At 42.9% G+C, this 26172-nt stretch overlaps 1 protein-coding gene across 1 annotated transcript in view; it reads left to right on the forward strand.

Moving 5' to 3' along the window:
- The window catches only part of LOC113415419 (hexokinase HKDC1-like), a 55499-nt gene that overhangs the window by 14885 nt on the left and 14442 nt on the right, over positions 1-26172 (forward strand). Inside the window, exons 4-14 of the mRNA XM_087964066.1 lie at positions 78-197; positions 1123-1218; positions 2546-2645; positions 4798-4981; positions 9499-9654; positions 11475-11708; positions 17717-18021; positions 20178-20326; positions 20475-20594; positions 23822-23917; positions 25798-25897. Coding sequence (XP_087820192.1) covers positions 78-197; positions 1123-1218; positions 2546-2645; positions 4798-4981; positions 9499-9654; positions 11475-11708; positions 17717-18021; positions 20178-20326; positions 20475-20594; positions 23822-23917; positions 25798-25897 — 1660 coding nt within the window. The remainder of the gene's footprint in view (positions 1-77; positions 198-1122; positions 1219-2545; positions 2646-4797; positions 4982-9498; positions 9655-11474; positions 11709-17716; positions 18022-20177; positions 20327-20474; positions 20595-23821; positions 23918-25797; positions 25898-26172) is intronic.

Consider the following 26172-nt stretch of genomic DNA (forward strand, 5'->3'; position numbering starts at 1 on the left):
GGAAATGCAAAAAGCATTTTGTATCATATGGTATTATTAACCCATTAAAATAATATTTAGTCTGTGTTCCTTTCCAGCTGTTTCAATATGTGGCCGACTGTCTTGCAGACTTTATGGAGACAAAGGACATAAAATATAAGAAACTACCTCTTGGTTTTACCTTTTCTTTTCCCTGTAGGCAGAAAAAATTGGAGGAGGTAAGCGCAACCGTGTGTGTCACATTAAAAGCAGAGTAAAGTTATGGTTGGTAAATTATTGGTAATAAATTACTTACTGTCACCAAATAATTTAAGCAGCGTTTCTCAACTCTGACAATTTGAAGATGTGTGGATTTCAACTCCCAGAATTCTGCTCTAAAGTGTTCAAGCTAATATAATAGTAGGATATATCAATTAGTTTTTCATCCAAATCTAGTCTAGTACCTTGCTTTTAAACAACCTGAAAATGGGCTGAAAATGAGAGGGTGAGGATCTGGGCCATCCATACTCCTGTCTGAAAAGAACTGAATGGTGCTTGAGATGAAGCCATTTGGTACTGTTCCAATCCTATGCATTTTTTTCCAACGTCGGTATAGAATAGGGAATCTGGGCTCCTCTAGGAATCATTAAACTTTAAGACATCAGGACTCAATTGCATTTCAAAACCAGGAAAAACTTAAACATTTTAGTTAGAATAGAGCTAGAAGGGACCTTGGAGTTCTTCTAATCCAACCAGGCAGGAGACCCTACACCTTTTCAGACAAATGGCTGTCCATTCTCTTCTTAAAAACCTCCAGTGATGAAGCACCCACAAGGTCTGGAGGCAAGCTGTTCCACTGGTTAATTGTCCTCACTGTTAAGAAGTTTCTCCTGAATTCCAGGTTGCTTCTCTCCTTGGTTAATTTCCATCCATTGTTTCTTGTCTTGCCCTCTGGTGCTTTGGGAAATAACTTGACCCCCCTCTTCTTTGTGGCAGCCCCTCAAATACTGGAATGCTGCTCTCATGTCACCCAAAAGTCCTTTTTTTATTCAGTGATAAATTATGATTTTTATCCTGTCGCTTTTGCTGAGTCACCAGTCACAAACATGAATGGATTTATATCAACATCGTCTAATTTATTATTAATAATTGCTCCTTTGGTAGGGGGTCCTTCTTTCATGGACAAAACATTTTAAACTTCGAGGGGTACAACAGACGGATGTGGTGAACAATCTGTGCAAAGCCCTCAGAAAGCACAAGGCAAGTTCAACCTGATACGTTTTCTGAATAACCTGTGTTTCACCTGCAGTGTGTATATTGTTTATTGATTATGCCTGCTGAATAGAAGGAAAGCTCTTTTGGTCTACAGCAGAGGTCTCCAAACTTGGCAACTTTAAGACTTGTGGACTTCAACTCCCAGAATTCTCCAGCCAGCTGGCTGGAGAATTCTGGGAGTTGAAGTCCACAAAAAGTTGCCAAGTTTGGGGACCCCTGGTCTATAGTGACAACACAATCAAGATTCTGATAGCACCAGTTCTGACTTTTATTAACAGGCACAAACTGATGTCTTTTTAAAATAAAATAGGTGTTGGATGTTGGAAATTTCCTTACCAGATTCCTCAATGCCTTCACACACAAACAGAGCTTCTGATGTACTTAAAAGTTCTTAAAAATTCAAGGAGATATTCAAAGATAGATCTGCCTTGGGAGTAGCCCATGTTGAACTGTATAGCACAATCAAACATCCGAGTTGGCCATAGGAAATGTGTTATGACATTTTGTATTGTGTCACAAAATACTTTATGATCATTTTAATGTCATAAAATGGTTTATAAAATTTGGCAGATTTCAGTTCCATAGGTGGTTAGCCCATTTGTGTACCTTGGTTAAAAAATTGTGGTCCTATGATGGTCTATTTCACCTAAAGGATACAGACACAAGAGTTTTAATGGCATTTAGATGGTTTCTCCGATACTTTGATTTATTTATGGACAGTAATTTATTTGTAATATAAGCCTGATCATTTGATATATTTTTTTTGCCATTGTTGAAATTCCTGACCTATGGTATCTGGAGTTACCAGTGACCAATGTTCTAGGAATACCAGTGACCCAAAAGCTCTGTCCATAATATAACAATACTGATTGTATAAAACAGGGTCCTGCAACCTGCGGCTCTGGAGCCATATGCGGCTCTTTCGGCCCTCTGTTGCGGTTCCCTGTTGGCTGATCTCATCACTGGCTGCCCCTATCCCTCCCCTCCCCATCAGTCCTCGCCTGGCCTGAGAAGGTAAGGGTGATAGCGGGGGATGGAGATTCACTTCATATTCCAGAGCAGGAGATGAGTGGGTGGGAGTGAGTGACATCAGTCGGCCACATCCACCCAGTCACACCGGTTGTTAAATTATTGGCTCCCCGTGTTTTCTTTTCTGTGGAGAAACAGGTCCAAACGACTCTTTGAGTGTTTAAGGTTGCAGACCCTTGGTATAAAGCAAACTTGTGTAATATCATGAATAGATCTTACTTCCTTAACAAAAAATTAGACTTGTTGAAAACCACTGGAGGTTCTGTTGCATTTGTGCCATTAGGATGTTGATGTAGAAGTTTTGGCATTGGTCAATGACACTGTGGGAACAATGATGACTTGTGGATATGATGACCAGCGATGCGAAGTTGGTGTCATTATTGGTAAGTTTATATTCTTTTAGTAAGAAGATGGAGTCAAACTAGCTGATGTTAAGACTTATGTTCCAAGTTTAAGTTTAATTTGAATAAATTATAGGTGTTGTTAAAAAAAATCATTTAATAATTCAATCGCCGCATTTTGCTCTAGGCCAAAGGTGTCAAACTGGATTTCATTGAGACCCACATCAGGGTTGTGTTTGATCTTTGGGGGGCGTGGCCAGGAGGGGCATGGCTCGCTCAACATAAGTCACTGACGCCCTGTTTTCGGCCTCCCCGGGCTTTGTTTTTGCTGGCAGAGGGCCATCATGGCTGAAAACAGAGCCCAGGAAGGCTGCCCATGGCCCTCCCAAGTTCCATTTTCATGTGCAGAGTCACCGTGGGCCAGTCCTTCACTGTTTCTAGAGGAAGCCCACTGGCCAGATCTAAGCACTCCGCAGGCCAGATCTGACCCACGGGGCCTTGAGCTAATACACTTATTATTTTATCATTGTTTCAGCTAATGCATTTAGTTTATCATTGTTTTGATCAAAATAACTAATCTTGGTTAATTGAGTTTTTATATGGCTGCTTGAATAAAGGCAGTCCTTGATTTACAACCCATTGCTTACCTACTGACCACCCACATTCAAAGTTCTGATAGCTGTCCACATTTTGGGTACTCAGGAACTGGCCCGTTTTTATGGCCGTTTACAATGTCCTGAAGTCGCATGACCACAACACACTGGGTTTTTTTGCTGAAAAATGGCATTTACTTCTGATTTCTGACAAAAAAACCACCCATTTTTAGGCGATGGGATTGCTTAATGACCATCACAAAAAAAGTGTTGTGAAATAGACCATGTGATAATCTACTTAACAACCGGCATGGCTTATAGCCATAATCTCAAACTCAATTAGGGTCATAAGTTGAGGACTCCCTGTACTGCCTGGCATCTTGCTGGCATCTTGACAAACTTGAACACCGTTGAGCACCCTGTCCAATAAAATGGAACTCAGAGGTGATAAAAGTAAGGTTTTATACCTAGGCAAGAAAACCCAAATGCATAGGCATAGAATAGGTGATAACTGCTTCAACAGCAGAAATTGTGAAGAGGATCTAGGAGTCCTTGTGGTCAACCACTTAAGTATGATCCACCAGTGTGCTGCACCTACCCAAATAGCCAATGCGATCCTAGGCTCATCAACAGAGGGATAGTATCAAGATCACATGAAATGTTAGTAGTACCACTTTATACTGCTTTGGTAAGAGCAACCTTGAAATACTGTCTCCGGTTTTGGCCACCCTGATACAAAAAAACACATTGAGACTCTAAGAAAGAGTGCAAAGAAGAGCAACAAAGTTGAATAGGGGGCTGGAGGCTAAACCGTACTATAACAGATAATCAGAGTTGGAAGGGACCTTGTAGGTCATCTAGTCCAACCCTCCACCCAAGCGGGAGACCCTACACCATTTCTGACAAATGGCAGTCCAATCTCTTCTTGAAAGTCTCAAGTGGTGGCGCTTCCACAACTTCCGAGGGAAAGCTGTTCCCATTGATTGATTGTTCTCACTGTCAGAAATTTCTCCTTATTTCCAGGTTGAATCTTTCCTTGTTCAGTTTCCATCCATTATTCCTTGTCTATGAATGATTGATTAAAGGGACTCCGTATGTCTAGCCTATCGAAGAGAGGATTAAGCGTGACACGGTAGATGTCTTTCAGTATTTGAGAGGCTGTCACAGGGGAAAGGGGGTCAATTTATTGTCCGAAGCAGGACAAGAAGCAATGGATGGAAACTTGTCAAGGAAAGATCCAAACTAAACCTAAGGAGAATTTCCTGACAGTGAGAACAATTAATCAGTGGAATGGCTTGTCTCCAGAAGTTGTGGGTGCTCCCTCACTGGGGTTTTTTAAAGAAGAGATTGGACAATCATATGTCCAGAATAGTATAATATAGTATAATAGGGTTGGGCTAGAAGTCTTCCAAGAACCCTTCCAACTCTGTTATTGCATATTCCAGAATTGCAAATGTCTTTCAAGCTGTGCCTCCCCCAGCAATCTTGTTATCGGGTACTTCATGCATATAGTTTTGAAAAGCATTCTAGGCTGAATGAAGTAAGCTGTTTATTCATCTCTCTGTTTTTTTTCCATCTTTCAAAATGTGACGACTGAGCAGGAACAGGCACCAACGCTTGCTACATGGAGGAGATGAGCAATATTGATCTAGTAGAAGGGGATGAAGGCCGGATGTGCATTAACACTGAATGGGGAGCCTTTGGAGACGATGCATCTCTGGAAGACATTAGGACAGAGTTTGACAAGGAGATTGACTCGGGGTCTATAAATCCTGGAAAACAATTGTAAGTGGAGTTGTCAGGCCGTTGTGAGGTTTCCTTCTACTAAGGCAGCAAATGAGGCTAGTGCCTCTCAACCTTGACAACTTTAAAATGTGTGGACTTCAACTCCCAGAATCCTCCAGCTAAGCATGCTGGCTGAGGAAATTCTGGGAGTTGAAATCCATGTGTCTTAAAATTGCCAAGGTGGAGAAACACTGAATTAAGTCATACATTGGAACAGAAATTACGCTGAATAAGTTTGTTTGTCAAATTTATTAGTCGCCCATCTTATCACACAGTAACTCTGAGTTTATTTATTTTTATTTATTTATTTATTTGATTTGCCAATTGTTTACAAGATAATAAGTATAAGTGTATACATAGTTGTAAATACATGAAATGGGTACATATAAGAAAAATAAAAGAAGAATAAGAAACAATAGGACAGGGACGGTAGGCACGTTGGTGCGCTTTATGCACGCCCCTTACAGACCTCTTAGGAAAGGGGTGAGGTCAATAGTAGACAGTCTAAGGTTAAAGTTTTTGGGGTTTGGGGAAGAAACTACAGAGTCGGGTAGAGTATTCCAGACATTGACCACTCTATTGCTGAAGTCGTATTTCCTGCAATCAAGTTTGGTGCGGTTAACTTTGAGTTTGTATCTATTGTGTGCTCTTGTGTTGTTATGGTTGAAGCTGAAGTATTCATTGACAGATAGGACATTGCAATGTATGATTTTATATACCATGCTTAAATCAGACCGAAGACGGCGTAATTCAAGGTTTTCTAGTTCTAGAATTTCAAGTCTGGTGGCATAAGGTATTCTACAACGAGTAGAGGAGTGGAGAACTCTTCTTGTGAAATATTTCTGGACTTTCTCAATTGTGCTAATATCAGATATGTAATGTGGGTTCCAGACTGATGAACTGTATTCGAGTATTGGTCTAGCAAATGTTTTGTATGCTCTGGTTAGTAGTGTGATATTACCAGAGAAAAAGCTACGTAGGATTAGGTTAACAACTCTTAATGCCTTTTTGGCTATGTAGTTGCAGTGGGCTCTAGCACTCAGATCATTAGAGGTGAGTATTCCAAGGTCCTTTACAGAGCTTGAGTCATCAACAAGATCTTGACTATTCAGCTTGTATTTTATTTTCTGATTTTTTTTGCCAATATGTAAGACAGAGCATTTATTTGTTGAGATTTGAAGTTGCCATTTGTTTGACCATTCTGATACATAGTCAAGATCTTTTTTGTAGGGTAGCAGTATTGTCTGTGGTATTGAACAGCTTTACATCATCAGCGAAAAGAACGCAATTGCTCTTAATATGATCACAGAGGTCATTTATGTAGAGTATGAAGAGAGTTGGTCCTAGAACACTGCCTTGGGGGACACCACTATTGACAGGTACAGAATTTGATAGGACGCTCCCGATTTTGACCATTTGTTGTCTGTTTGCCAGGAATGCTTCTATCCAGTTATTCAGTTGTCCAGAGATACCATAGGATTTTATTTTTAGGAGTAGTTTGTCGTGTACCACTGAATCAAAGGCTTTACAGAAGTCTATGTAGATTGCGTCTTATTGCTTTGCCCTGGTCGAGTTGTGTCGTCCATATGTTTTTGCAGTGTAAGAGTTGCAGATTACAGGATAGTTTTTTTCTGAAACCAAATTGTTTATTGGAGAGTAGGTTGTTTGTCTCTAAGTGGAGGATGATGGATTGGTTAATAATTGATTCCATGACTTTACAGGTGACGCAGCATAAGGAGATTGGTCTGTAATTTTCAACTAGGCTTGGGTCTCCCTTTTTGAAGATGGGGATGACTGTGGCTTGTGACCATAGGTTAGGCAAGGAGCTGGTCCTGAAAGATTTTTCAAAGATTATGCTTAGAGGTTTGGCTATGGCAGTGGATAGCTTTTTAAGAAGTAGGTACATATTCCATCCGGTCCAATAGATAGAGATGGTTTTAGATTGCATAGTGCTTTTTCAACATTGTCTTCTGTAAAATCGATATGTATTAGATCATTGTTGTTATCTGTGGTACGGCTAGGAAATACTGGGCATGATCCGTTGCTGTTTACAAATACTGAGCTGAAGAATGTGTTAAAGAGGTTGGCTTTAATGGTGTCGTCGTTGCAGTCTTTACCATCAGGTCCTATCAAGGGTGGGATGGACCTTGAGTCTTTTAGTTTGTTGTTTACAAAATTGTAAAAAGCACGGGTGGAATTGGTGCTTAGAAGGTTTTCCTCTTGTTTAATGTGATAATTGGTGCATTCGGTCTTTATCTGGTGGCATAAATTTTTGTATCGGCTTTTGAAATTGGCAACGTGACCAGATTTGTTTTTCCGCCAGAGTGATCTCTTTTTGGATTGAAGTTTCCTTATTGTTATGGGTAATCTGCTTTTTTGTTTTGTTTTGGGAGTTGTTGTTGGTACATATAGTTTGATGACTCTTTTGACTTCAAGTAAAAATATGTTGTAATGGTCTTCAACAGTATTGCATCCAGTGAATAGAGATTGCCAATCAAGGGATGAGAGATCGTTGTCTATAAGATCATAGTTGCCTTTTTTGAAGTTACAATTGGGGATTACATCATTGTGGTGATTTTTGTGTAGGCGTATGTTGAGACAAAAGTCAATCATATTGTGGTCACTGCTGGAAAAGGGTTCTTTAGTTTGTATTCCGTAAATTAAATTCAAACTATTGCAGAAGATGAGATCGAGGCAGTTGTTTAGTCTAGTTGTTCCAGTCCCAGATTTGTAATAGCATTGTAGAAGGTTGTGTGTATGATTTCAGTTGTACATTCATTTAGGGTCCAGTCAATATGAGGTAGATTGAAATCACCAAGAAGGATAAAAGGGTATGGGCAGGATGCAGCCCATGTTAGTAATGTATTTAGCTTGTTTACATGTTCGATGTCATAATCAGGTGCTCTGTAACATAGTAAGAATCGAATTGTGATATTTAAGGATAGTTCACAGATGATGGTCTCAGGAAGAGCAAGCTCCTGGGTAACTTGGATATTTTTTAGATGTAAGGACTTTTTATAGAAGATAGCAACACCACCTCCTCTACGAATTTCACGATCTGATCGGTAAACATGATAGTCCCTTACTGTGGTAATGGAGTCAGGGAGAGATGCATTGAGCCATGTTTGACAGACAAATATAATGTCGAATTTAGCCATATTTAGTAGGAGGATAATTCAGGTATTTTATTCACGAGGCTTCTTGCATTGAGTAGTTTGCATTAGCTCTAACAATTTGTGTGATTAGTGGAGGTGCTATATAAAAGAACTGGAGAGAGCTGGAGTCCAAATACCTTGGTAAGTCCTATATTCCAAAGGCCTTTTAAAGACATCTATACTGGCTTTTGGTTCAGATAATTTACATATTGATGGCCTAAAACAGTGGTCCCCAACCTTTTTTGTACCAGGGACCGGTTTCAAGCAGAAAATTTTTGCAAGGAGGGGGAGAGAGAAGGAGGGGGGCTTTTCCTGTCGCCGCAGCTATTCCGAAACGCCCGTTTCACCCCACCCCCCACCCCGCCCGCCCGCTTCAATCCACAGTGTCCCATTCTGCCTGCCTGCCTGCCTGCCTGCCTTCGTTTCTGGTTGTTTGGGAGCAGCTTCGGCTGAGAATAATAACTATTCGCCTCTTTTACTCAGCCGAAGCTGCTCCCAAACAACCAGAAACGAAGGCAGGCAGGCAGGCAGAACGAGCACTGGGTTGATTCCAGCGCGGGCGGGCGGGCGGACGGGCGGACGGGTGTGGGGTGGGGAGAAACGGGCGCTTCGGCGACAGGAAAAGCCCCCCGCTTCTTTGAAGCAGTTTCTTCCTGTGCTGGTGGAGGAGCGAGAGAGAGACTGAGAGAGCTGACCCAGAGAGAAGGACAGGCTTGGTTGCTTCCTCCCTCCCTTCTTTCATTTGTGTCCTTGATCCCCAATCCCAGCAGCATTCACCGAAGGTGAAGAAAGCCGCCATTTTTTTTAAAAAAATTCTTTGCGGCCCGGTAGAGAGTGCTCCACGGCCCGGTACCGGTCCGCGGCCCGGTGGTTGGGGACCCCTGGCCTAAAAGACCTCCAGACAAACAGCTGAGAATAGTGATGTGCAAAAACTAAACTAGTTTTTTCTCAGCCTTGGCAACCTTCAGATATGTGGACTTCAACTCCACAAATTCTCTGGCCACTCAGCCATTCTGGGAGTTGAAATCCACATATCTTAAAGTTATGAAGATTGCAAAACATTGAGTTAAAACTGAACACAAACTGACATATTTCAGACATTTGGCAAATTATTTATCCAAAGTGCAAAAATACCATCCTTGAAATAATTCCAAAACATCAGATGTCTGTATTTTAAAACATACGTTTTTGAAAAGAAAATTTTCATTGGGTGAAATGAAATTTGTCATCTGTTGTGATAGGAAATTCTCACTGAAGGCCACTTGAACATGAAATGGGGTTTGGAGCTTCATCATTTTAACCTTTTTGACATCTCTCTGCACAGGGATATCTAACATTTGACTGTTCTCGGTTTGAATGTAGGTTTGAGAAGATGATTAGTGGATTATATCTGGGAGAACTGGTCAGGTTTATCCTTTTAAAAATGGCAAGAAAAGGCTTGCTTTTCAATGGGAAGTTATCCACAGCGCTTTGTACTAAGGGGAAGATTGAGACGAGACACGTGGCCGCTATGGAAAAGTAAGAGGTTTGAATCTACAGTATTCTTTTATATTCTTTTACTCTTCGTTACCTTAAAAGATGAAAGCGTAAGCTTGTAAAATTATATTTGTTCTAAAAAGACTATTGAGAGTTTTGCTTTCATGGATTTACACGGTTCTTTCCCTGTAAATATTTCCTTCTGTTCTCTTCAAAGTTAACTAAATACATGGTCCGAAGTGAGTTGGCTGCTTCAAGCAGTTGGTTTGGGCTTTGATCCTATCCTCAGAGCCACAGATAAGAAGTCTCTATGCAAGGATAGCAGATAAGGGTTGTTAAAGAAATTAATATTTAATTATTTGACTTAATATTGGGATTTTTCATGGCAGAAAGTAAGGGAGGCATTTGTGAGATTTTGGGGTGGGTGGTGGGTGGTGGAGGTGAGGTGCTCACTTGAATATCTATGCAATATAGAAAAGAGAATACAGATAGTCCTTGAATTACAACGACTCATTTAGTGACCGTTTGAAGTTACAATGGCACTGAAAAAAGTGACTTTTTCCAAACTTACGACTATCCCCATAGTCACATGATCAAAATTAGGAAGCTTGGCAATTGACTCATATTTATGACGGTTGCAGGGTCCCGGAGTCACATGATCCCCTTTTGCAACCATCTGACAAGCAAAGTGAATGGGGAAGCCGGGCTGAACAGATTCACTTAACAACTGTAGGCGAAATTCATGTACAAATAAATGGGAACAGGGACGGTAGGCACGCTGGTGCGCTTATGCACGCCCCCTTTAAGGACCTCTTAAGAATGGAGTGAGGTCCACGGTAGACAGTTTGAGGTTGACGTTTTGGGGGTTAGGGTTATGTAATAAGAGTCTTGCTTAGGAACAGAAATTTGGGGCTCAGTTGTGGTTGCGAAAGGAAGACTACCTATAAAACATTGTTACTGCCCTGAGTGTGGCAAATAGTCCTGGTTGTCTTTTCAGCTTCAGCTGCTGCTATAACAGCCTCACAGAAGTCTTCATTTTGATTCTCCAAGGTAATCTCTCTCTCTCCTCTCTCTCCCTCTCTTATTTTATTTATTTATTTATTTGATTTGTCAATTGCTTACAAGATAATAGGTATAAGTAAAAACATAGTTATGAATACATGGATACATATAAGAAAAATAAAAATAAAAGAAAAGAAACAATAGGACAGGGACGGTAGGCACGTTGGTGCGCTTATGCACGCCCCCAACAGACCTCTTAGGAAAGGGGTGAGGTCAATAGTAGACAGTCTAAGGTTAAAGTTTTTGGGGTTTGGGGAAGAAACCACAGAATCAGGTAGAGTATTCCAGACATTGAGCACTCTGTTGCTGAAGTCGTATTTCCTGCAATCAAGTTTGGTGCGATTAACCTTGAGTTTGTATCTATTGTGTGCTCTTGTGTCGTTATGGTTGAAGCTGAAGTATTCATTGACAGGTAAGTCATTGCAATGTATGATTTTATGTATTATATTTAAATCGGACCGGAGGCAGCATAGTTCTAGATTTTCTAGGTCTAGAGTTTCAAGTCTGGTGGCATAAGGTATTCTGCAACGAGTGGAGGAGTGGAGAACTCTTCTTGTGAAATATTTCTGGACTTTCTCAACTGTCTCCCTCACCCTTCCTCCTCCTCTCTCCCTCTCTCTCTCTCTCCCTCTCTCTCATCCCTCCCTCTCTCTCCCTCTCTCTCCACTCCTCCCTCTCACAGAAAGGGTCCTCCTGCAGCATAATTTGTAATTCACAGTACATCCTCAACTTTTAAGAAGTCACTTTATCCCTTCCTGTAACTGAAATTCCATTTTCCTAACTTCTTGGTTGGACTCTAGGAATAAAGAAGGCCTAAGAAACACAAAAGAAATTCTAAAGGAACTGGGCCTGGATCCCTCCGAAGAAGATTGCATTGCTGTCCAGCATGTTTGCACAATTGTTTCGTTTCGCTCGGCCAACCTCTGCGCCACGGCCTTGGCAGCAATCCTGACGCGGCTCCGTGAAAATAAGAAACTGTTGAGGCTCCGAACCACGGTTGGCATTGATGGGACCCTGTACAAGACCCATCCACAGTAAGTTGGATGTTAAGAGTGTGGAGCAGGGGAGCCGTGGGCAATGCTTCCTCCTTCCAGTGAGTCAGAGGATCGATTGGATGGCTGAACTGCGTGCTGCGGCTTCAGTCGAAGGATATGCACACACGTGTTTAAAGATAGGCAGGTATATAGTGGTACCAACCAAGATCTCCTTCAGAAGGGAGACGGCAGGAGAGCAGTATTTACGTGTGGGTGAAGGTGAAGATGGCTTGCAAGAATGAGAAGGCAAGGAGAGTCATGGTAAATGGTATCAGTACATTTAGGTCAGTCTTTTTCAAATTTGGCAATTTTAAGATGGGTGGATATCAACTCCTAGAGTGCCAACTGGGGAATTCTGGGAGTTGAAGTCCACCTAAGTTGGACTAAATGACCTACAAGGTCCCTTCCAACTCTGTTATTCTATTGCAGGGGTAGGGAAATTTGGCTCTTTTATCACTTATGGACTTCAACTCCCAGAATTCCTGAGTGAGCCATATACATTTGTATATTAAACAGTCCCATTCAAGTCAAAAATTGATTTCCCCCACAACTGAAAAACCAGTAGGCCAGGGATGAGGAACCTTTTATGGCTCACTCAGGAATTCTGGGAGTCGAAGTCCATAAGTGATAAAAGAGCCAAGTTTCCCTACCCCTGTTCTATTCTATTCTAGTCCAACAATCTTTTACTCTTTTTGCTAAATACTGATCTAGATAGGATGATACCTTCTTTTCTTATCCCATGCCACATTTTCCTTGGCTAGCTCTCCTTACTTTATGCATTTTGCTTACCATTGCTTACCCCCCAAATACTGGTAGTTTATTTTATATATAATCTTTTGCATTAATATGTATTGGCTAGATTGGAGACATGAAGAGAGACGATTGAATGTTGATGCCTACACTGTACTCTCTGTCTACAAAATAGTGTACAGACTTGTCTATGACTATAGTCTTTGCTGTCGGTTTAGGTCTGAAAAAAGGGATGAAGCTCAACCTAATTGTGATTTAAGATGCATTGGAAAGGCTTTGGAATCAAACAGCCTAGTGGTCTGGAAATGTTCTTTTTTCTCTGGTTACCAAGTAACAGATCAAAACAACAGCAAATTGTGTTTAATTTGCTCAGCTGATTAACATTTGTCTAGTGAGGCAGAAAGTGGGGTTAAATGAAGCATAATTCTGATGCAGCAAAAGCACTCGCTTTCTGCCAAATCCAGATTTAAATTTCTGCAGAGGAACTGGAAGAAACTTTTTTTTTTCATATGGGTTGGATTCCACAGTTCTTGAAAAATAGGGTATGGAAGCATGTGCCATGGGGGCTGCAGAGTGGATGGGGAGGACGTCCCCTTATCTGACTTTTGGATCCTAAAAAGTTTAGGAAGCTAGAAGAATTGCTACTGGAGGGAGGGAGAAATCCAATTCTGACAGTTTTGTTGAATATGCCTTATTTATTTGTTTGTTTGTTTGTTTGTTTATTTACTTACTTACTTACTTACTTATTTGCTTGCTTATAAAATTTATATATGTCACCCATCTCACAACTTGAGGCAACTCTGGGCAGCTTATTAATTTTTCTTCTTGTGTAGAATGAGCCACTGAGATTTCATTCAAAGGAGTTTCTCTTGCTCTCTCTGCCTCTCTTCCTCCCTCCCTCCTCCTCTCCTTCTCCCTCCCTCCCTCCCTCCCTCCCTGTCTCTGTCTCTCTCCCTCTCTCCTTCCCCCTCTCCCTGTCCCTCCCTCCCTCCCTCTCTTTCTGTCTGTCTCTCTCTGTCTCTCTCCCTCCCCTCTCCCTGTCCCTCCCTCCCTCCCTTTCTGTCTCTCTCTCTCTCTCCCTCCCCTCTCCCTATCCCTCCCTCCCTCTCTTTCTGTCTGTCTGTCTCTCTCTCTCCCTCCCCTCTCCCAATCCCTCCCTCCCTCACTTTCTGTCTGTCTGTCTCTCCCTCCCTCCCTCCCTCTCTTTCTCTCTCTCTCTCTCTCTCCCTCCCCTCTCCCTCTCCCTCTCCCTCCCTCCCTCTCTTTCTGTCTCTCTCTCTTCTCCCTCCCCCTCTCCCTATCCCTCCCTCCCTCTCTTTCTGTCTGTCTGTCTCTCTCTCTCTCCTCCCCCTCTCCCTCTCCCTCCCTCCCTCTCTTTCTGTCTCTCTCTCTCTCCCTCCCCTCTCCCTCTCCCCCTCCTCTCTTTCTGTCTCTCTCTCTCTCCCTCCCCTCTCCCTGTCCCTCCTTCACTTTCTGTCTGTCTGTCTGTCTGTCTCTCCCTCCCTCCCTCCCTCCCTCCCTCTCTTTCTGTCTCTCTCTCTCTCCCTCCCCTCTCCCTGTCCCTCCCTCACTTTCTGTCTGTCTGTCTCTCCCTCCCTCCCTCCCTCTCTTTATCTCTCTCTCTCTCTCCCTCCCCTCTCCCTCTCTCCCTCTCTTTCTGTCTCTCTCTCTTTCTCCCTCCCCTCTCCCTATCCCTCCCTCCCTCTTTCTGTCTGTCTCTCTCTCTCTCCTCCTCCCCCTGTCCCTCCCTCCCTCTCTTTCTGTCTGTCTCTCTCTCCCTCCCCTCTCCCTATCCCTCCCTCCCTCTCTTTCTGTCTCTCTCTCTCTCTCCCTCCCCTCTCCCTGTCCCTCCCTCCCTCTTTCTGTCTCTCTCTCTCTCTCCCTCCCCCTCTCCCTATCCCTCCCTCCCTCTCTTTCTGTCTCTCTCTCTCTCCTCCCCTCTCCCTGTCCCTCCCTCACTTTCTGTCTGTCTGTCTCTCCTCCCCTCTCCCTCCCCCTCTCCCTCTCTCCTCTCTTTCTGTCTCTCTCTCTTTCTCCCTCCCCTCTCCCTATCCCTCCCTCCCTCTTTCTGTCTGTCTGTCTGTCTCTCTCTCTCCCTCCCCCTCTCCCTGTCCCTCCCTCCCTCTCTTTCTGTCTGTCTCTCTCTCTCTCCCTCCCCCTCTCCCTGTCCCTCCCTCCCTCTCTTTCTGTCTCTCTCTCTCTCTCCCTCCCCTCTCCCTATCCCTCCCTCCCTCTCTTTCTGTCTCTCTCTCTCTCTCTCCCTCCCCTCTCCCTATCCCTCCCTCCCTCTCTTCTGTCTCTCTCTCTCTCTCTCCCTCCCCTCTCCCTGTCCCTCCCTCCCTCTCTTTCTGTGTCTCTCTCTCTCTCTCCCTCCCCCTCTCCCTATCCCTCCCTCCCTCTCTTTCTGTCTCTCTCTCTCTCCCTCCCCCTCCCTGTCCCTCCCTCACTTTCTGTCTGTCTGTCTCTCCCTCCCTCCCTCCCTCTCTTTCTCTCTCTCTCTTTCTCCCCCCCTCTCCCTCCCCCTCTCCCTCTCTCCTCTCTTTCTGTCTCTCTCTCTTTCTCCCTCCCCTCTCCCTATCCCTCCCTCCCTCTTTCTGTCTGTCTGTCTCTCTCTCTCTCTCCCCCTCCCCTCTCCCTGTCCCTCCCTCCCTCTCTTTCTGTCTGTCTGTCTCTCTCTCTCCCTCCCCTCTCCCTGTCCCTCCCTCCCTCTCTTTCTGTCTCTCTCTCTCTCTCTCCCTCCCCTCTCCCTATCCCTCCCTCCCTCTCTTTCTGTCTCTCTCTCTCTCCCTCCCCCTCTCCCTGTCCCTCCCTCACTTTCTGTCTGTCTGTCTCTCCCTCCCTCCCTCCCTCTCTTTCTCTCTCTCTCTCTCTCTCTCCCCTCCCTCTCCCTCTCCCTCTCCCTCCCTCCCTCTCTTTCTGTCTCTCTCTCTTTCTCCCTCCCCTCTCCCTATCCCTCCCTCCCTCTCTTTCTGTCTGTCTGTCTCTCTCTCTCTCTCTCCCTACCCCTCTCCCTGTCCCTCCCTCCCTCTCTTTCTGTCTGTCTCTCTCTCTCTCCCTCCCTCCCCCTCTCCCTGTCCCTCCCTCCCTCTCTTTCTGTCTGTCTGTCTGTCTCTCCCTCCCTCCCTCCCTCTCCCTCTCTCTCTCTCTCTGTCTTTTTCCCACCCCTTCTCCCTCCCTCCCTCTCGGTCCTTCTTTTGTGTCTGGAATTAGATTACAAATGTGGCAGATTTTACAAGATAAAACAACATACAGTGAAAGTATATAAGTCAAAGTTGCACAATAATGTAGAATGAAATAAATACAGAATGCAATTAAAGTAACAAAACCCAATGACACCTGAAGTAAGATCAAGGTCCGAAGGCCCACTGGAGGAGCCCCCCCGTTGAGCTCCTTCTGAAAAGAGTCCAGGTAGAAGCCCACTGGAGGACTCACCCACAGGACAGTTTCAGCCACCAGAAGGGGTCATCGCAGAGTCTTGGCCGCCTCTCACCTCCCTGTAGAGGAGCACCACTACCAGTTTCTCCTGGCTGGGCCTTCTCCAACAGAAGAATGTGAGCCTGCAACTAATGAATTGCCGGAGCAGGTAGGGCTTTCTAGGGTAACACCAGCAGTTTAAATGGTACCCCCAAACAATTGGCAGCCAGTGTAGGACCCACAGCAATGATGCCATGGGTTTTTGCTAACGAACACAGACCAGTACATGGGCCACTGAGCTCTGCAACTATAACCTTCAAGTGAACTTCTAAGGCAGCCTCATCTTAAAGCATGTTGCAGGCGTTGGACTGGGAGGGGACAAGGATATGAGTCACTTTATTTTTATTTTATTTATTTATTTTGATTTGTCAATTGCTTACAAGATAATAGGTATGAGTATATACATAGTTATTGTTGTAGAGCGGCGAAATAACCTGAGGCGAACACGGAGCGAACTTCAGCTTTTACTTTATTGTAACAATAAAGGGTTGCCGCGGCTGCCGTGCTAACAAGGCAGCCAGCTGGCACACAACAGCTGATGCCGCTTGACAGCTCCCTTTTATAGCCGGCTGTCAAACGGCATCAGCCAATAGGAACGGTCTGTGTTCCTGCTGGAAACACGGACCGGAGTGAAGACTTCAGATCAGTCTTTTCCGAACGCCACAGTTATGAATACATGAAATGGGTACATATAAGAAAAATAAAAGAAGAATAAGAGAAACAATAGGACAGGGACGGTAGGCACGTTGGTGCGCTTATGCACGCCCCCTACAGACCTCTTAGGAAAGGGGTGAGCCCAATAGTAGACAGTCTAAGGTTAAAGTTTTTGGGGTTTGGGGAAGAAGCCACAGAGTCAGGTAGAGTATTCCAGACATTGACCACTCTGTTGCTGAAGTCGTATTTCCTGCAATCAAGTTTGGTGTGGTTAACCTTGAGTTTGTATCTATTGTGTGCTCTTGTGTTGTTATGGTTGAAGCTGAAGTATTAATTGACAGGTAGGACATTGCAATGTATGATTTTATATACCATACTTAGATCAGACTGCAGGCGGCGTAATTCAAGGTTTTCTAGTTCTAGAATTTCACGTCTGGTGGCATAAGGTATTCTGCAATGATTAGAGGAGTGGACAACTCTTCTTGTGAAATATTTCTGGACTTTCTCAACTGTGTTAATATCAGAAACATAATGTGGATTCCAGACTGATGAGCTGTATTCAAGTATTGGTCTAGCAAATGTTTTGTATGCTCTAGTTATTAGTGTAATATTACCAGAGAAAAAGCTACGTAAGATTAGGTTAACAACTCTTAATGCCTTTTTGGCTATGTAGTTACAGTGGGCTCTAGCACTTAGATCATTAGAGATGACTACTCCAAGGTCCTTTACAGAGCTTGGATCATCAACAAGATCTTGACTATTCAGCTTGTATTTTATTTTCTGATTTTTTTTTTGCCAATATGTAAGACAGAGCAAAATCCTCCCACCCCAGGTGGGGCTGGGGTGCAACCAGCACTTCAGCTGAAGGTGGGAGAGCAATGGGCCCTGGATTGAAGCTGTGGATTGACTCTTTCAAGGGTTGTCCTGTTGAAAAACAATGTAGGGATCCCCTGCATTGGGACTTCTGTCCCAACTAACTAGAAGGAGAGGTGTTATTGTGACATCGCTTTTATCACATTAACATAAGTACCCTAACATAAGTGGTGTTAGGTGCTGGTGTTGTGCAAGGGTTGTATGACAAGGTGTAAATCTGCCCCAACTGCTGTCACCTCCGTGGTCTTCCTTATTAGGTATGCCAAGCGTCTCCATAAGGTCGTCCGGCGGCTGGTGCCCAATTGTGACGTCCGATTTCTGCTTTCGGAGAGTGGAAGCGGGAAGGGGGCTGCCATGGTCACCGCCGTGGCCTACAGGCTGCTGTCTCAGCGGAAGCAGATTGATGAGGTCTTGGCCCTTTTCAAATTAACCCGAGAGAATCTCATCGAGGTCAGAAACAAAATGAGGACAGAACTGGAGTACGGCCTGAAGAAAGAAACCCACCCGGCAGCCACTGTGAAAATGCTGCCCACGTTTGTTTGCAGCACTCCTGATGGCACAGGTATTTCCTCATTCCTTTCCCAGCTGTGTAGGCTGCTCACTTTGGGGAGCTCAAGGGGATTTACAAAAATCTGGAAAAAAGCCATAAGTCAGGAGCTATTAATAACTGATTAACTATCTTCTAGGCAGCCTACCACATAGCAAGTGTGTCCATAGAATACAATAGGATAGGATAGGATAGGATAGGATAGGATAGGATAGGAATAGAATAGAATAGAATAGAATAGAATAGAATAGAATAGAATAGAATAGAATAGAATAGAATAGAATAGAATAGAATTAGGAATAGGAATAGGAATAGGAATAGGAATAGGATAGGATAAAATAAAATAGAATAGGAATAGAATAGAATAGGAATAGGAATAGGATAGGAATAGGATAGGAATAGGATAGGAATAGGATAGAATAGAATAGAATAGAACAGAACAGAACAGAACAGAACAGAACAGAACAGAACAGAATAGAATAGAATAGAATAGAATAGAATAGAATAGAATAGAATAGAATAGAACAGAATAGAATAGAATAGAATAGAATAGAATAGAATAGCAGAGTTGGAAGGGACCTTGGAGATCTTCTAGTCAAACCTACTGCTTATGCAGGAAACCCTACACCACTTCAGACAAGTGGTTGTCCAAACTCTTCTTAAAAATGTGCAGTGCTGGAGCATTCACAACTTCTTAGAGGGGAGTCTTTCCAGTGATTAATTGTTCTAACTGTCAGGAAATTTCTCCTTAATTCTATAGGTTGGGATGGGTGTTTAAAAATGTCAGGGGGAGGATAGAAGTTATGAAAAATCCGATACACAGGGGCATGACTTAGTATAATATCTGTATTTCTCTGCTCTAACAGTTTTAGGGAAGGTGGATTGTACATATATAGCATTCTCAAAATGCCTTGAGTCTAAATTTCTGCCGATCTTTCTGGTGATGCAAGTTTGATTGCTTTTGAAGAAAAAAAAATGCATTTTTGATTTCAGTGCATTTCCCCCTGGATATAAATAATAAATGGAGATTGACTCAGTATTTTGCATAAAAAAGATGAAGTAGATTTTGTCTAGATGTGCTAAAACACTATTAAACATGCATAGAAAGTTTAGGTGTTTCTAATGTACCCTAAACTTTAGCTTTCTGAGGAGATCTGGAGAATGGTCAAGGATTGGTCAACTGCGTACTCAGAACTACAGGTAGAACTTGACTTACAACCATTCATTTAGTGACCATTCAAAGTTACAATGGCACTGAAAAAAGCAACTTTTACACATTTCATCGTTGCAGCATCGCCATGATCACTTGATCAAAATCTGGATACTTGGCAACTGGCATGTACCTGGGGTCATGTGATCCCAGTATCCTGGGGTCATGTGATCCCTTTGAAACCTCCTGACAAGAAAAGTCAATGGGGAAGCAGGATTCACTTAACAATTGTATGACTATTTTAGCAGCTGAAGTCATTCACTTAATAACTGAGGCAAGAAAGTTTGCAGAATTGGGCAAAATTTACGTAACAACTGTGCTGCTTGGCAACGAAAATGTTCAGCTTAATTGTAGTTGTAAGGCGAAGGACTATCATCTCTATATGTCAATATGAACTACCTATATCTGAATATAACTACTTGAGAGCAAACTTACCTAGAATTCAGTATGTCTGCTTAAATCAGGGGTCCCCAAACTGGGCAACTTTAAGACTTGTGGACTTCAACTCCCTGAATTCTGGGAGTTGAAGTCCACAAGTCTTAAAGTTGCCAAGTTTGGAGACCTCTGACCTTAGACAGACAAAAGGCCATTTTTGAGATGTTTTGTAGTGTGTAAGGTGGACCAGGAACATTCTAAGCAGAGGTGGTATTCAGCAGGTTCTGACCAGTTCTGGACAACCAGTAGCAAAATTTTTGAGTACTGTATTTGCCGGTGTATAAGATGACTTTTTTGCCCTGAAAAACATGCCTGCAAGTCAAATACGGTAGTTCAGAGAACTACTTCCCCCAGGAGTGGTGAGAGAATGGAGATTTTTACAGAATTGTTCCCCTGCCATGCCCACCAAGTGATGCCACACCCACCAAGCCACGCCCACAGAACTGGTAGTAAAAAAATTTGAATCCTACCACTGATTCTAAGCAATTGAGAAGGATTTTAATAAATACTGATTTTTCTTTTGCAGAAAAGGGAAAATACTTAGCTCTTGATCTTGGAGGAACAAATTTCAGAGTTTTGCTTGTCAAAATCAGAAGTGGAAGAAACAAATCGGTTCGGATATACAATAAAATATTTGCAATTCCTTTGGAAATTATGCAAGGAACAGGAGAGGAGGTAAAAGTTCCTTCTTAACTATTTATTCCTGGGACTTATACGCTATTCCAGTCTAACAAGATTCTGAACAATTCTCCTTGCTGATCCACATGTATTTAAAACACTGGTATTAAATGCCTTTAATTATTCTTTTTTTCCCCCCTTTCAGTTATTTGATCACATTGTCCAATGCATTGCGGACTTTTTGGAATACATGGGAATAAAAGGTGCCCGGCTTCCCCTTGGATTTACTTTTTCTTTCCCATGCAGGCAAACAAGTATTGATAAGGTGAGAAGGCTGACATTTTCCACCTTGACTGGCTTCTGCTCTTAATGTGGTTTTAATTGGTGCACAATGTTGCACAAGAACATGCTTTTTAATAGATTTTGTGCTTCCATTTCTGCTTGGTTATCTCTAGCAGAGTCTTAAATATCTACAGACCCCTCACATCCTGAACATAAATACTTTCAACTTCTATCCTCAAAACAACGTTATAGAGCAAGGCACACCTGAACAACTAGACACAAGGACAGGTTTTTCCCCCACATGCCATCACTCAGCTAAACAACTAATTCCCACAACACGGTCAAACTATTTACTAAGACTGTATTACTATTATTCTTCTCATCCTTCCTATTACCTATCTCCTTCCACTTATAATTATAACCTTGTTGCTTGTAACTTTATGATTGATATTGTTTTATTTAGTTGCCTAGTATGATTTTGATTGCTTATTTAGTATCCTATGACTATCACTAAGTGTTGTGTCTTCATGAATGTATTTTTATGTACACTGAGAGCTTATGCACCGAAGATAAATTCCTTGTGTATCCAATCATACTTGGCAAATAAAGAATTCTTTAAAAGAACTTGAGCACCAGCATTAGGAGGGACTGTGTAAAATCAGTGCTGAGTGCATGGAAGTAACAGGCATTCTTGTTTGATTTTCGTTTGAGTAAGGCATGCTGATGTGGGAACTGCTGACCATGCAACACTGGGGTCTTCCTGACCAGCCCAAGCATAGCATGGACATGTCCCAGGAATCAACTTTGTTGTCATGCCCTTGTTAGGGTCAGACTCTGAGGGAGAGGAAGAACAGCCGACAGGGAGTGGAGTTGTGGCTCCAGAGGTTGTGGAGGAGGCTGGGGAAGGGCAGAGGCCAGCTGGGCAGTCAGAGGAAGAACCAGGACCATCCCCTCTTCATCCTAGGACATGCAGGGAAGAACGGAAAAGGCAACAACTTGGCTTACGAGAGAGAAAGCGGCCATGATCCCCCTCATAAGAGAGACAGTTAAAACACAGCGTTGCCATATTCATTACATAGTATTATTCTCTAGACTTATCTTATTGTACTTATTGTACTTAATATCACTGTCTCTTTATCTTTCATCTTAGCTTATTTATTTCTATCAATGAAAAATATCTATTGTCCTCATGGGTGGGATCCTACCGGTTTGGTCCGGTTCTATAGAACCAGTAGCTCCGAAGAGCAGCTCACACTGAACTAGTTCGCTGGGATGAGGTTTTGGTGTGCTGTTTGGCTCTCCCGCCCGCCCGGCCTCTAGGCTGTCCTTTAGTGGATGCATTTTCCTCCTCAGCCGCTTTGCGCGGCACAGCTGAGTGCCGCTCGTCATCTGGAGAAGGTAAATGCTTGCCGGACCTGGCAGCATGCACATGCATGCTGCACGCATTTGATGCGCATGCTCACACTTACCGAACTGGTTGTTATGCTGGTCGGATCCCACCCCTGACAGTCCTTCTTAACTAATCCATTAATTATATCTAGCTGGCATTTTTTTTCCTCTAACCATTGATAGGATAGTTCCCATACCTTATAATATTCAGTTTGTTCTCTCTCTTTAATTACAAGTGTTAATCTATGCAACATGAGAGATGCAGCATCCTGGGGTCACATGATCCCCATTTGCAACCTTCCCGTGAGGATTCTGATGAGCAGAGCCAGATTCACTTAATGACTGCAGCAAAAAGTATATAAAATTAGGCACAATTCACCTAATCACCATACTGCTTAGTGACATCAATTCCAGACCCAGTTATGATCAGGAGTTAAGAACTACTCCTACTTTGGGCTGAGCTTAAAATGATCCTCGACTGTTCCACTTTCAATGTTTTCCCTCTTTCTTCTGACACAATTCCTGCCACAGTCACCTGCTTTAGCCAGGATAGAACAATGGATGGAAACTGGTCAAGGAGAGATTTAAGCTAGAAATTCGGAGAAGTTTTCTGACAGTGAAAGCAATCAACCAATGGAACAGAAGTTGCCTTCGGAAGTTGTGGGAGCTTCATCCCTGGAAACTTCCAAGAAGAGACTAGACTGACATCTGTCAGAAATGGTGTAGGGCAGGGGTCCCCAACCACGGTCCACGGACCGGTGCACGGTCCGTGGAACAAATCCTACCGGGCGCTGGCTTGCTGGCGCCGCCATCTTGTTTTGATGAAAAAGTGCTTCCGGTGAGCTTTTCCGGGTAGAAAGCTCACCGGAAGCACTTTTTCATCAAAACAAGATGGCGGCGCTCAGCTCGGTGAGCTTTTCCGGGTAGAAAGCCATTTCTACCCAGAAAAGCTCACTGGAAGCCGCTATCTTGTTTGATGAAAAGTGCTTCCGGTGAGCTCACTGGAAGCACTTTTCATCAAACTGATGCGGCGCCACTGATGCCGACGGCCCGCACCCAGCTGATGCCGGTACCGGGCCGCGGCATAAAAAAGGTTGGGGACCACTGGTGTAGGGTCTCCTGCTTGGGCAGGGGGGGTTGGATTAGATGACCTACAAGCTCCCTTCCAACTCTTCTCTTCCATTCCCTTCCCTTCCCTTCCATTCCACTGGCTGGTGGCTTTGCCCTTCACCGTTATTTCATATTTGGCTGCAGGAAAGTCCATTAAACTGGCTGGTGGAGAAGCACCTACAGATAAAAAAGCTTGATCATTGCTTTCCAAAAACACTTGTCAGGTCTAGGTGGGCTTCTCATAAAAATGGGCTTAGCACTCTTTTGAAAGAATGCTAGATCTCATTTTAAACAGAAGTTTAGTGCTTTTTTTTTTTTGCTAGACCAGTTTCTAAAAATTGGTCTAATAATTTCTTCTGAAGATCGCAGATTTTGTTCTGTGCAAAAAGTCAATTTCAACCTTTGAAAGAGAGGTGGAACAGCATAATCCTCCTGCTCTCTCTTCCAAGAAACAACATTCTCTGTCAGGAGGTAAATTTGGACATTATTTAAATCAGGGGTGTACCACTTTAGTAACTTTAAGTCTTAAGACTTCAACTCCCAGAATTCCCCAACTAATCATGCTGGCTGAGAAATTCTGTAAGTTGAAGTCTACAGGTTTTAAGGCTGCCCAGGTTGGATGCCCCCGACTTAAACTTTCTTTGGAAATGTAATTTGAAATGAGTCTTTCCTAAAAATGTAAAGTCAGTTTTGAATTTGGGTGATCTAACTCTTGTGTCTCCCTTCAGTAAACACTTTTTAATTGTCCTTTTTGGCTGTACTACTTTTCAGGGAGCTCTTGTTGGGTGGACAAAAGGTTTCAAGGCAACCAACTGCGAAGGGGAGGACGTTGTTGACTTGCTAAGGGAAGCGATAAAACGGAGAAATGTAAGTACGGTATCCTGCATCTTTTGAGCTAAATCCCTACCACCAGGGTTGAGAAGAAACCCTGACTTGATGCAGTTTTCCTACTGAGTTGATTTCATTTGGAATTATTCAGATAAATGTAGAAGTCATGGGGTCTTTTGCACTTTGAAAATGATTCAGGGGAAGCTCTTTATGAATTTGCAGGGAACCATAATTTCACTGCAGTTCATTAAAACAGCCCATCTTTGATCAAGACTTTTGCAGGGTGAGAAAAATGAGATCGTTGCTTTTGACAGTGGCCTCATTAAAATGACTTTGGGGCTCATTTTTCAGCCATGAGTAGAAATCTGAAAAAAGATGGGAGGCTTTAAAATATAGATGCAGGATGACTCTGTGTGTGTGTGTGTGAGAGAGAGAGAGAGACAGACAGACACACAGAGAGAGAGACAGAGAGAGAGAGAGACAGACAGACAGTTTCAACAACCATACAATGAATTTCTACCCCCTTTTAGTGTGTGCTGTGACACATACAAAAAAAGGATGGGGCTTTGTTTGTGTGGCCATGGCTGCCATCTTGGCTTTTTTTGATCTCGTCCTTGTGAATTATCCTGAACAGTTGCTTCACTAGTAGAAGTACTGGTGTGTACACAGCAACCACACATTATATTATTCTCTCATTTAAACAAAAACAAACTTCTTTAATCTGATTACAGTACATTATTCTGAAGAAAAAGTAGTTGTGAGGTTCTGTCCAGAATAAACCTTTAAACCCTGGACGCAGGTTTATGGGGGGAAATGCCAGTATAATTTTAAATGAATAAATAGCTAAGCTAAAGGTGGTGCTGCCACCTGTTGGGCATCTGTATGTTAAACTCACTTAACAACTGTCCAGCTTAGCAACAGAAATATTGAGCTCAATTGTGGTCATAACTTTGACTACCTATATGGAACACCTGTGATTTGAATCAATTTCTTATTGTCCAGCAACATATAAGTGTTAGAACAAATGGACAATAAACTGAAAGAAAGATTCACTGTCAATGACTGCTGGGCATTTTTTTAAAAAAAATCTTCCAAACTTTTGACCAAAAAGATAACTTAGAATTGGCAGTCAAGATACTAATATATAACAGGCTGCTGAGAACCCAGCCAACATAATCTAAAACTGCAGATTTCCCTCTCATTATGCAAATGGGTTTATACCAGTTTATTAAGCAATTGATTCTTTTAAAATAAAACAGCCCGTCTTCCCACTATTTCCACCCCAAATTCCTGAGAAATTCTCAGGTAACTGGGTTGCTCGCTTTGCTTTACATCAGAGGTCTCCAAACTTGGCAACTTTAAGACTTGTGGACTTCAACTCCCAGAATTCTCCAGGCATCTGGGAAATTGTGGGAGTGGAAGCCCACACACCGCAACTTCCTGTGAAAAATACTGATGTAGAAGTTCTGAAGAGTGGTTAAGCTAAGTTAGGGAGCCCAGGCTAAGAGGAAGCGTGGAGCGCTGTCATTTTGCTCAGTCAGAGTAAGTTGTGCATTTTTTTTCCTCACCCTTGCTCCATCAAAACCCGTTAGCCCTGAATGAAGAGGTTAAGGCTGGAATGTGTATCTCTAGCTCACTTCGCAGTTCTAACCACTATGCGTTGAACTGAACTTGTTTTACATTTATAACTGTCTGGCGAGGTTTTTCAAGGGCTGTTTCAATGTTATGCACACTTTCGTTTACCAGCTGCTAAAGCGAAATAACGTAAAGCACAACAAATGCAAGTGTCCAACCAGTGATTTAAATTATTATTCAGATCAAATCATTCTTAAGTGAAACATTTTTTCCCCCAAGTACGCATAACCCTAATGCATGCTGCATTACAACACTGGCTACCCCTCACTCCACTTCTGTTGCAGGAATTTGATTTGGATATCGTAGCGGTGGTAAATGACACAGTTGGGACAATGATGACATGTGGTTATGAAGATCCATATTGTGAGATTGGACTCATTGCAGGTAAAACGAGAGAAATATACAGCAGACAAAACCCAGTCTTTTGTATTGTGTTTTAATACCCCTGAGCAGCGGGAAGACATAGTAGAAAATTGGGATAATGCTAATTTTCACTAATGGCCTGCAAAAGAAAATGGTACACGTGTTGATTTGGCTTGATGAGGATTGTACTTTCCCTTTTTTTCTTGACATATATACATTTTAAAATTGATTTAAGCACTGGGGAATTCTGGGAGCTGAAGTCCATACATCTTAAAGTAAACAAAGTTGAGAAAGAC

Source organism: Notechis scutatus, chromosome 4, assembly GCF_049901735.1.
Source record: "Notechis scutatus isolate UNSWTSFEM ecotype Mainland chromosome 4, rNotScu1.2, whole genome shotgun sequence".
Taxonomy (NCBI): Eukaryota; Metazoa; Chordata; class Lepidosauria; order Squamata; family Elapidae; genus Notechis; species Notechis scutatus.